Genomic DNA, 12847 nt, shown 5'->3' with positions numbered 1-12847 from the left:
GGGAAAGGTTATTCTGGAGTATTACTTAGTAGAAAGGATTTTCATGAAATTGCAAGCCCTGGCAAAGACCTCAAATTTAGGAGTTAGGTTTATATCCTCATACTTAAAATACTAGTTGTATTCTAAAAAGTAAATTCTAAATGCCTTAGATTCAGTTTACCTGGCACATATGGTATTACTTAATTTGTATCTCACCTTTCTGTCTAAATAGCACTCAAAGCAATTAACATCAGTAAACTTCAAATGTAGTAGAAAGAAGTTAGTGTTCTTCAACTATAACCCAATTTAGGCCCCTTCTACACTACTATATAAAATCCAGATTATCTTCTTTGAACTGGATTATATAGCAGTGTAGAAGGGGTCTTAGATACCCAAGGCTTTTCCTGCTGATGGTGGAAATCAATGGGATCACGGGAGTTACAGTTTTAGAAAGTATTTCGCTTTCTGTGCCAAAGAGTGCTGGTGTCTTACCAAACTACAAACCCCAAGATTGCATAGCATTGCACCATGGCAGTTAAAGTGGTGTGAAATGGCATTAATTCTATGGTGTAGGTGCACCCTTAGCTTCCTTTGGCAGGAAGTTAAAAAAAATGGAAACAGTCTCTGAACACATATGTGCTCATCAAATAGGCCTCAGGAGATTAGCAAAATGGAGACTAGGACCTCCTTCAAAAATTTTAAAACCTGGGCAATTGCATAAGAAAAAATGCAATGATTTATAAGATGCCCATTGCTTTCACATTGTCTATCTCTTCTATGAAAGGCTACCAAATGCCTTAAAGCATCTTTCTTTCATTGAGCTTCATGTTTGTTCAGGGCTGTCTGATGCGTGTGACAAGGGGTCTATTTCAGCTCTTGATGACATTATTATAATCACTCCGCTGCATTACCATAAAGCCCAGGAAATAAGCTATTTACCCACCATCAGTCCTCCCAAACATTTGCAGAGCTCCATGCATTCGCAAAACAGCATAAACTCTCAAAATTAAGAGTCCATTTAAAACAGCAGCTGTTCCTTCATTTCCAAACAAGCTCTCAATGCAAAACCTCACTCTCCACTGGCCTCCCTTTGATTGCAGCTTTTTTTCAACAATTAAACAGAAACAACCAGTGTGTCTTTTTAAAAAATGGCACACTTTAAATGTAAATGTTCCCTTCCTGTATTTTGTGCATTTAATAACAACGAAGTAGAAAGAAACATTCCAATCAAACTAATTTTACATTATAGAAGGCATTTTATCCATCCAACATTTAAGAAAGATAATTAATATAAACTATTGGCAATTGCTCATAGCCTGCAGCCACTTTAATGTTCAGCTGCTTTCACAATATGCCATGTCTCTGTTGATTGTAAACATAACACCTTTTCTGTTTACAATGTAGTTCTGTTGTAAGATACCATAACTGGTGCTGCACCTCAGAGTTTGGCACAGATCTTTTCATTAGAGGTGGATGCTTCAAATGTTTAGATTTTCTGATACAGTGAATTTCTTTCAAGGAGAAAAATGAAAGACATATTTAATATAGCCTTTCTAGGTACCAGGCAACTAACTGGAGCTAGCTATAGGGAGCACATGATGCCCCTACTAACGCAGCTCCATTGGTTGCCTATAAGTTTCCGATCCCAATTCAAAGTGCAGGTTATTATCTATAAAACCCTAAATGGTTTGGGTCCTGCCTATCTTCGTGCTTGCATTCCCCCTTATGAACTGGCATGGGCTCTAAGATCTACCAGGTAGGCCCTCCTCTCATTCTTGCCAATGGCACCAGCACTGCTGGTGGGGGCAAGGGAAAGGATCTTCTTGGTGGTGGCCCCCTGGCATTGGAACACCCTCCCCAGGGAGATTAGGCAGGCCTCCATACTGTCCTCCTTCCATAGGAACTTGAAGACCTGGCTGTTCAAACAAGCTTTTGAGAATGCCTAGTTCCTAGTTGTTCTGCGCAATAGTTACACAGCCTTGCACTTCATTCCATCCCTTTTTTCCATGGTTACAGCTCTGCAATTATCCCATCCCTTTGTCCTATGTCTTACAGCCTGGCCACATTTACAGCAGCTTACCGCAATTAGTTGATGAGTACGGTTGTATTGAGTCTTTAAGTTGTTGTTTTATATGCCTGTGTGTTTTGCTCTATTGTACTTTATATTATGTTTTATTTTATGCTCTGTTTTTAGGCATCTTGTGCTGTGTGTAAGCCACCCTAAGTCACTTTAGAGAAATGGTGGTGGGATAGAAGAATAAAGATATCTATATATATTATTTATAGGTATATAATCAATTTATCCAGAATGCTCAAAACACTTTACTTTTTCCCCATCTAAAAACTACTATAGGGTGTATTAATAATAATAATAATAATAATAATAATAATAATAATAACTTTATTTCTTACTCGCCTCTCCTCATAGTTCGAGGCGGCTTACAACATGGCTAAAAACACATAATCAGTATATAAAATACATATATTGAAATGTATTTCTACAAAATACATATAAAAACACAAAATAAAGATTAAAATATAGTGAATACACAATAGCAATCTAGATTTTTAAAAAGAAAACTGAATGTCTCATATCTGGAAAAAAGTTTTTGTCAATAAGCCACCAATATAATCAAATAATATTTCGGAAAAATATTTATTTGAATTACATTTTAAACTAGCTAATAATAAGTTCTCTGTGTGGAGTATCTATTTTAAAAATAAGAAGAATGGCCATTCAAGGAGAAAACAACTACAATAAAACTATAAAATCAGCAAAAATAAAAGCCAAAATGAAATCAATTGCTGGAATAAATCTCTACAAAGATCTAAAACTACTGGTAAATTAATTTTAAAATGCATTTTCATGCCTCTGTGCTGAAAGCAACCAGGAAGTACAAAACTAGTGGGTTAATCAATGTCAATCTGAATTTGAGATTTGTTTCATGTCAGCTCATATTAGAATGTACAAAAACTAAGTTCTTCAAGCTTCCCAATTGGACAGTCAACTTCCAAGGACAAGTAAAAAGTGCACAACTGCAAAGGCAGTACTTATCAACTAAGCTTCTTTTCCTATTTGAAACATTGCATCCTTTCTGTTGCCCCTGAAAGGCTTCCAACATCAAAAGAAAAAACACACTAAGGCGCACACACACACACACAAGTCTTTCATGGAATAGCTTTGAGACAGGAAAAGGAGCAATGTCCCTTTAAGGATCTTTAAATTAACTTGCCCAAAAGAGTGCAATAATTAGCAGTTAGTAGCTTATTAAAAGGATGGCAAAGGCCAAGCTGCCATCTGGGATCTCCAGTTTCTTTTGATTGTTATTATGTCAAGAACGGCGAGTTGCATTAGCTTTCATGTCACCGGGCTTGCCCTTACTTTACATGTAAATTTTAATGAAAGATACGGCACTCTAAAAATCAGGCATCCATCAGAAATGCTATTAGCCTGGCTTTTACAAAACATATGGCCTGATTCTCGACTTCTTCATCTCGAAACACCACTGAATGCTTCAAATTAAAAACAGGAGTAAAAAGGAGAGCAAAAGAGTGCCTTTCCATCATATCAATTAAATATTCACTTTGTGTGGAGTGAAACCTGAGCCCCATCAAAAACAGTACACTACAATAATACATCAGAGGACAATATTTCTGCTTCTGTTTACACACAATGCGGCCATAATGCCTATGACTCCCAAAGGAATCATTCTTCTTAATGAAAATTAAAACCAAGCCGGAGTCAGACGCTTATTCACATATAAAGAGGAACAGTTTTAACATAAAGGAGAGACATTAGCACTGTGTTCACTCAAATTGCTTGTCAGGGTAATCCCTAACACATTGTTATGAGCTCTTCACTCACATTATATATAGAAAATAAGCATCTTTAACCACACACACACACACAAAATTTTTACTGTGTAGTTTACAAGTATGTCATTGTACTTAACCTTATTGAATATCATGTGCAGAGACTTTTGGGGAGAAGAAATTTAGCCCTCTCTGACTGCAAAAGGATATCAACATTGTTTTACACTTCTGTGGTAGCACTCCAAAATTCATGATAATGTAAGATTTGGTTATGATCCCCCCCCCCACCCCACCCAATGAAATTGCTATTAATTATTTATGGCAAAGGAGAAGGCTTTTTCATGAAAATCCTTAAATTATCAGTCTCTAGCTTCTCAACAGCTCTGCTCAAGTCTTGCAGACTCAGGGCTATGGCTTCCTTAATTGAGCCTATCCACTTGGAATGTGGTCTTCCTCTTTTCCTATTGACTTCTACCTTACCAAGCATTATTGCCTTTTCCAGTGATTCATGTCTTCTTATGATATGGCCAAAGTCTCTCCTTAGTCATCTTGGTTTCTAGGGAGTGTTCAGGTTTGATTTTAATCTATGCAGCCATAATCCAAAGATTTCCTGTTATCTGGAATACTTGTATCTATGTGAACCAATAAGATTCCCCAAGGATCACAGCAAGTTACATTAACTGTGTTTAACTATGGGTGGACAGATCATTCTTTTTTCCATACATAAAAGTTCTGCATGTGTTCATTCATAACACCAGTTCATCCCATTTCCATGATAATCTATGTTTTTAAAAATGTGCATGGAGATAGATAGAGATAGAGATAGAGATAGCGATAGAGATAGAGATATATCTGAATACATTTTAAATGTATTTTCTTAAAAAACACATTTCTTACCACTTGACAGTATACGTTTCTTGATTTATTTTATCTTAAAATAATTTTGAGTACATAACTACATCATAACATTCAGGTAAGTGTGAAATCCAAAAGACAGCTACATTCTAATTTGCACATTGTCTTGACAAGTGTAGTTCAGGACAATTTATTCTGAAATGTGCACCAAAGAGAATGAAGGCTCACTGATGGCTAAGTCCACCATGTTTCCACTAATCAGATCATCTTATTTGTGGATAACCAACCATATTTTAAGTGTTATGTACCATCAATGTAATAACTGAAACTAAAGTCCTATTCTAGAAATTGTTAAATGACACAGTTGAATTCAAGGGTAGCGAATGAGACTGCATGGTAACCTTTACCATTGATGTCAAATACATTTTCCAGCCTGCCCTCCTCCTGCGTGTCTGTACTTATAGCAATAATTGAAAAACATGTTGTACTCATATAGGCCTTCAAGCTATGTAAAATCTTGCACTATCATACTCTCCAACATTTCAAAGATGAAAACTGGGACACATGTTACAAAGCAACACCAAAAAATGGTCAGGATGACCATAATTATTGATGAAGAACACACTTTCTCCTGAGTCTGAAGGGCAAGCTTCCAAATCCATTTCTTTCCTACTGAGCTTGGATCAACACTGCCAAATAATGCAGCTTGAATGGGATTATATGGTCAATGTAGACCCATATAATATTTCAGTGCGGTTCAAACTGCATTATATGAGTCTACTACACTGACCATCAAATGTCATTCTAATTCCATTATTTGGTAGTGTAGATTCAGCCTGAGTTGAATGAGTAAAATTTACTTTTGCACTTTCATTTCAGTTTTCATCAATTGAACTATGCTGAAAATGTAGGAGAAAAGTTGAAGAGTATGAAACTAGAATGTTTTTAAAGCATCTGAAATAATAGGGTGCTTTTTCAGTAGGATTAATCAGGATTGTCACTGTCAAATCAGGACAGCTACAGGCTATGTACTGTTGGAGTTCCATACTATATTATGGCCACTAGGCACAAAAAACTCTACCTTTCACAGAAATTTGTTGTATGCTAATGCAAAACTTGTACACGTTTTAAAGAGCTAATTTCAAAGCTTACTTTTTTGGACCACAACTCCAGAGATCTCCCAGCTAACATAGCTACAAGGTGAACCCAAAGAAATAACTATCATGTATACTCATTCATAAATTGACCTCAAATTTTGGGGCCAAAATTATGGATTTGGATATGACTGGTGGATAAATTAAGAGTCATTCCACAGTGAGGGGAAAGCACCAATGCTACCTCAGGGCCAACTTCCTTTGATTCTTGTCATCTTTTCCCCATTCAGGCTTTCAAAAATGTTAGAAGTGATGCTACTGTTGAGAACGTAAAGGGGAATGGTGCTGCTTTCAGATTGTCTTATGATGATCTAAACCAGTGGTTTTCAACCTGTGGGTTCCCAGGTGTTTTGGCCTACAACTCCCAGAAATCTCAGCCACTTTACCAGTTGTTAGGATTTCTGGGAGTTGAAGGGCAAAACATCTGGGGACCCACAGGTTGAGAATAACTGATCTAAACTCTTGTATTTCACCATTGTACTCAACAGAAGAGAACAACTTCCCCTTTTTAAAATAAGAATTAAGGTTCAGTATTCACATTGATCTGTGGGTAGGTCAACCAGGTTTTTTGGATTGATTTTTGACTAAGCGTTCTAAACTCACATATTGTATATAGTGTACACACAGCTCTGGTACATATTGCATATGATAGCAGAGAGTAAGGCTATATGCCATGGGCCATTCATGTGTTGAGGAAAACGGATTGACAAATCCCTGAATAGGGCCTCGGAAGCTGACTTCCATTTTTAGGTTTCAAAGATTAGTTGTTTCTCAAAAGTAAAACAAAATACATTTGTTTCATAAAGAAGCAATATAAAAATAATTCAACTGAAAACCCATCTGTTCACAAATCAAAAATGTGATGCCTTTTTATATCTAGTGGGCAAAGAATCAAAAGCAAGGATGGAAATGCCAAAGTTTTTCAATATGAATTTTCAAAGAACAAAAACCCACATTATATCCATTTTATATGACAAATCAACATCACGAGACTGCTAGCCAAAGCTGGCAGTGCAGATGTAATTGTGTCTTCCCCTTTATAATTAGATAGTATTAGGGCACATTTTTTAATGATTAGTCACTGATAGTTTGCTTAAATATTTGCATAAAACCCTTGGCTACTAAGCTGATTTTACTCACAAGGCTTTTAAATCCTAGTGGTGTTGCTGGCAAAGAGAAATGGAAAATTATTTTGCACATAACTTATTTAAATGCCACTAATTATTTAAGCATGCAAAAGGAGGTCAGTAATTTCCCCCTAATGTCAACTGCCATTGAGCACTTTTCACCTTGCCTCCCTATTTGGATATAAGGAAATTATTTAAATGGAACTTACTTCCAAGAAATTGAACAGAAGGTCAGTGAAAGCCCTATATGAGGACAGTTACCCACTATGCCATACTGAACACAATGATACAAGCCTAGGTTCTGTTTAAACACTTCAATACTTCTGTTATCATACATCAAGATTTTTATACATTTTAGGTATCTTAGAACACTGAAATTCTACATTATTTGTAGGGACTCTAGCATGTGTAGCAAGAAGCTGCAAGCTTAACACAAAACTGTGTACCCTTTCACACATCAAATTGCAAATGATTTCTCATGACAACCAACATTTTAAAATTCACTAATAAACTGGAATTAAAAAACACCTTTACACCAGGTTTTGGGAGGGGGTGGTGGTTTTTGTTTGGTTTGGGGGTTTTGTTGTTGTTGTTTGTTTCTTTTTTGTTTTTTGTTTTTTTTTTGTTGTTTTTTTTGCAATCCTGGTTTACTTGTGAACACTAATCCATGATCAAATTGATGCATACATGCTTAGAGTTGGGAGGGGAGCTCTGATCAATTTGTAGGGAAGGGAGAGATTTTAAGTAATTCAGCTTTAAAGGACTATGCATTTTATTTCAAATCTTTTTGTTCTAAATGGACAGTCCTCTTACTGCGACCTAGAAATCAATTCTAGATAGAGGCATACCATCTTATAAAGCAATCATTTGTCAGAAAAAGTGAAGGCATTATCTCTTGCTGTTCATTGCCACAACTGCACATTGACATAATTCATATTCCTATTCGCCAATTTTGCCATTTGTGTTGTGATGCTAAATGTTGAATAATTTGATTTTTGCTCCATAAAGCCTACAAAATACTATTTCTATTGTTTTTTCATGGATGGAAACAAGTACTGTTAGCTCGTATTATACTATTGACGCAAATTGTATTTCTATATGAAATTTGCCAGCTACCTCAACTGTAAGGGAAACATTCACCTGCAGATCAAGTTTCTTAAAAAAGATAAATTCCAAGATTTTTTTGCAAACATAGATATCACACCAACTGAAAAAGAGATGCACTACAAAAAGCAGGTGAACAAGTTGTAGGATCTGGTGCCAATTCACTTTTACCTCTTTGCTCTACCTAAGTTGCTGTCTCTGACAACCAAAATTAATGCTATCATGGCCTAAAGCATGACATAGAATTGATTAGTATTGATTAGCATTGATTATTGAGTGATTCTCAACCTGTGGTCCCCAGATGTTTTGACCTACAACCCCAGAAATTCCTGCCAGTTTACCAGCTGTTAGGATTTCTGGGAGTTGAAGACCACAACATCTGGGGATCTACAGGTTGAGAACACTAATTTCTATCATGACGGTAATGGGAATATAAGGAACACCATATGCAATTGTTAAAGAAAAACTGTAATTCATTAGGTTTGAAATAATAATAATAATTAATAAATACATAAATAAATAAAATTTTATTTGTAGATCACCCTATCACCCCCGAAGGGACTCAGGACAATTAAACATTCTAAATCAGTTTTAAAATGATGCGAACTTTCAGGTGATTCACAGAAGCAAGGGGGCATTTTACAATTGTGTAGGAGATACATCTCCTTTCTGCATTTACACAAGTAATAGTGTGTTGGAAGCCCATATTCTTCTACCCAACCACAAATCTTACATGTAGCATGGATATTCCATATCGGTGACAGGTTAACTTGATCCTCTATGTGCGTTATCATCCTTTCCTCCTTTAAAACTGGACAATCCTTCCCTCTCAAAATGAGGGCTCAATCATTCTTCCACATGGATGTTTTTCCATACATCATACTTTACATAATGTAGTTATGGGGAGAATATAGGTTAACCACCCCTGATCCAGAAATCTTAAATCCAAAGTAATCCTAAATCCTAAATTGTCCACAGGGATGGCTAAGGCAATGACACCTTTGCTTTCTGATGGTTCAGTGTACATAAACTTTGTTTCATGTGCAAAACTATTTGAAAAGATTGTATAAAATTATATTCTGGCTTGAGTATAAGTTGTATATGGAACATAAATGAACTTCATGTTTAGATTTGGGTCCTATTTACACGGTATCTCATTCTGCATGTATATTCAAATATACACACATACAAGATATTTCAAAATCTGTAAAAAACAAGTCAAAACACTTCAGTGCCCAAGGATTTCAGATAAGAGATACTGCACCAATATTGAACATGTGCTCCTCCACCTGGCAAATATAATTCCCATTCAGTCTCTGAACTGGTGTACAGATTCCTGGTCTATATACCATACTGGAAAACCACATCATGTTTCCAAGCAACATATTTATTAAGCATTTAAAATAACACAACCCTACAGTCATCTCCTTGCAGTTTAAAACAGTTGATAATTTTATAGCTTATTCATTCTTTTCCCTTTCCTTTCCCAATAAGTTCAATACGACGTGCATAGCAGATGCGCTTTTGCCTTTTTGACAGCTATGATTAAGGATGGATGACTCCCTTTGCTGCATGTAGCCAAGAGGTATAAGCTACTGAAAGAAACATACCCCAGTAGATTTGCTTGAATGAAATGTGGAAATGAAAAAAAAAAAAACCTCTGCATTTTGCAGTGTCAATTTTCCTTCTTCCCCCAGATTCCAAGAATATAGAGTCCTTCCTTACATTTCCAATAACAATAGCTGAAATTACATTTTCTCCCTTTGAAGTTTCAATATCATTTCTATATATGCAGAACATGCAATTCAATTCATTTAGTTATAAAGTTTGTATAAAGTGTGTCATAGTCCTCCTAATATTAAACTGCACCAATACATCAGTATACTCAATATGATAGGCTCCAGCTGCTCCATTAAAAAACTTACTGAATACATCATCTGGCTACCTGTCTTCAATTTAATTTATTGCTGCTGTTCTGTAAATGGGAAGCTCAAATGTTGGTAGGATATATCAATTGGTCGGAAAGAGTGGCAAGTAGCTGATTCACCCCTATCCCCAATATTTCCTGTATGAACCAAATCCACAGAGCATCCAAAACATTTTTGACAATGACAAATGCCCCATGGGAAACAACACCACAATATACAAGTAAGACGTCTTTCTTTAAGAATAGTATGAACAATTGTGTTTAAACCAACAAAAAATAGATAAATTGATACACACACTTGTGATTATATGCATTTTTAAGTGACACTTATAAATTTTACAAACATTTCAATAATCAGAGCCATTATTTTGAAAAGAAAATGATCTATACCTTTACTTCTACCTATAGGATACGAAGTTGTATGTCCATATATGCACAGGTACGGAGAAGTATCCAGGGAGAAGGCAAGAAAAAAGAGCAAAAGGAAGAATAAAAAAATAAAAAGTAAAAATTAGATCACTATGCACATCACCAAAAATTTGAAATTAAGCATACGAACATAGCACTAAAGAAAGACCATCAAAAGCACACATTTTAAAAAGAAGGGTACAACAAACCACACAACATATACTTGATATTTAAGTTCTTTAGCTCCAGTTTTACATGGAGAAAGGCAAACTTTTCATGCACTAACAGTGTGTCAGGAATGCACAGCACAACACATCAAATTCAAATACACAAAGAAAGCAAAAGGGAAAAACATAGGGGAAAGGAAGGCTAAAATCCTGTGGAAACATATTTGCTCAATATTTTCCACCTACTCATAGTATTGTAAGAAGAATAAGATTGTGTAAGTGTTCTGGATACATTAATGCACACACTGTAGTTCTATATTATATCACTGCTGTATATAATATGTATTTATAGGCACTTCTATTCACACATGTAGATTAGCTTTTTACATACACTATATAAATATTTATCAGGAAGGAAGGTATTATGGGAAAATTAGCTGGAAAGAAAAATATATCCACAATTATTTGTCATGATGAGATAGATAAAGGGTAGTGAAGAGCAATGTCAGAGGTCAGTGGCTTCCTTAATCTAGTCACCAGGCAAATAGAAGTAAGATAAATAAACCACTGTAATTGATTAAAGGTAACAGAACCATCTATAGTCTTTATGGACTTGCAATCAGTGCATATTGAATGGTACAAAATAGCCATTTCATAGCTTACTTCAGTAGAGGCACACTCCATAATGTAATGCTTTTCCATTAATATAGCAGGCAAAACTCAAGCTTTTTATAGTTCCTTAAGAAAACCCTATATTTGTTCCTATCTGATCTATTTATCACCTTGACTGGTAAATCTGACAGTGGGCAGTGGCAACCAGCCAAATAAAATGTTTTCTTTAGTGTGTCTATCTGTCTAAACAACAGGAAAAACCAGAAAGCATGTGAAGAGATCCTTGGGAGCTAGTAAAGTACTCTGAATTGAGAAGAAGAGGACCTCTCAGCAGAATGATAGCAATGATAGGTCAGAAATGGAAATAAAATGCTTGAATGAGCTTTCAAATATTGCTGAGCCTCCTACTCAATGTTTGAGATGCTGAAACATCTTAGATAATGCTTGTGATCTCCAATATATATATTGAGTAACTCTACTTGTCATTGGTCAACGCTACTTACCAGTTTCCTAAATTAGCTGTACTGAATTAATCTCACTCTGTCTACTATCTTGGCCTCAAGAAAATACCTATAGTGACTCATCAGAGTAGCAATTATGCTATTTGATTATAGAATTGATGAAAAAGCAAAGCAGAACATAGGCAATTCTGGTAGTTTTTTTTCCTCCTTTTCAAAAATGCTAGATCCAATCTACACTAGCCTTAATTATCAATACGTTTCAAGAACTTATCTGACAACAAAACATGATTGCTGTATGCTACCTGCCAAGACAAGATTGCAGTGCTAGGTACACCAGAACATGATTCTATTAGTATTTATTTAAAGGCAGCTAAAAAGAACCAGGCAAATGTGCGCTCACACATGCATGCTCTCCAGTACGGCCTGATAGCTTTGACTGGCTTCCTAATGCTAATATAGAGTGGTCTGAAGCAGAGCTCTTAGATCTTTAAGATGAAGGTTGTCTGAATTATCCTGAAGTTATATTGGCTCTATTATATCTGGAACCAAAAAGGTAATAGTATCACACTCCTGCCCAAGGCACTCCTCCATTCATCTGACTTGTCAAATATGACCTTGCTGTTTAATGAAATGGAGGTAAGCATCCAACACCTCTCTATACATGCTGTATCCAGAGGAAACAATAAGAATACCAAGGGAACTAGGTGCCTGCAGATCATGTTGTAACAATGCCAAATTCTGTTTGCGGTGCACATTGTCAGTAAACTTACATTTTTTCTCTCCAGACTCTACATATTTACTTTGTGCTTGGCATCACACCAAAAAGTCAAACCTGCATAATCAGGTCCTCTGATTTATATCTAACTCATTTTCCTGGCCAGCCCCAGGTAATACTAAAGTTCACTTGATGAAACTGGGCATAATACATCTATATATCTTTTACAATGCATGTTGAAACCTGGAAAATGATCAGCTGCACATTTTGTCTTCAAGGATCATGCCATGAAAATGGCAACATATTCTTGCAGACTATTTGTCCAAATGTGGAGAACAGATTTCTGAAAGCCACATGTATCTAAGCAGGTAACATCACTGTGCCGGATATCAAAATAAAAGTAGAAAGCCAGGTGGGTAGAAAGAGAAAGAGCATGCCAGCCTTCTCTTTCATTTGCTTTTGTTACAACTCATTGTCAGCATGCCTGACTATAGACTTTGGAGGAGTATCTACTTGACCAAAGGT

At 35.9% G+C, this 12847-nt stretch overlaps 1 protein-coding gene across 47 annotated transcripts in view; it reads right to left on the bottom strand.

The window, feature by feature from the left end:
* Positions 1 to 12847, bottom strand: part of NRXN3 (neurexin 3) — a 1474105-nt gene that overhangs the window by 1313134 nt on the left and 148124 nt on the right. For 36 of the 47 annotated variants that reach the window (XM_067462930.1, XM_067462932.1, XM_067462927.1 and 33 more), the window contains exon 5: positions 10350 to 10361. The exons of the other annotated variants lie outside the window; for them this stretch is intronic. In XM_067462930.1, coding sequence (XP_067319031.1) covers positions 10350 to 10361 — 12 coding nt within the window. The remainder of the gene's footprint in view (positions 1 to 10349; positions 10362 to 12847) is intronic. 47 annotated transcript variants of the gene reach the window in all.

The sequence above is a fragment of the Anolis sagrei genome, chromosome 1 (assembly GCF_037176765.1).
Source record: "Anolis sagrei isolate rAnoSag1 chromosome 1, rAnoSag1.mat, whole genome shotgun sequence".
NCBI lineage: Eukaryota > Metazoa > Chordata > Lepidosauria > Squamata > Dactyloidae > Anolis > Anolis sagrei.
Note: the sequence above shows the minus strand (reverse complement) of the source record. Positions and strands in the feature narration are given on the sequence as shown.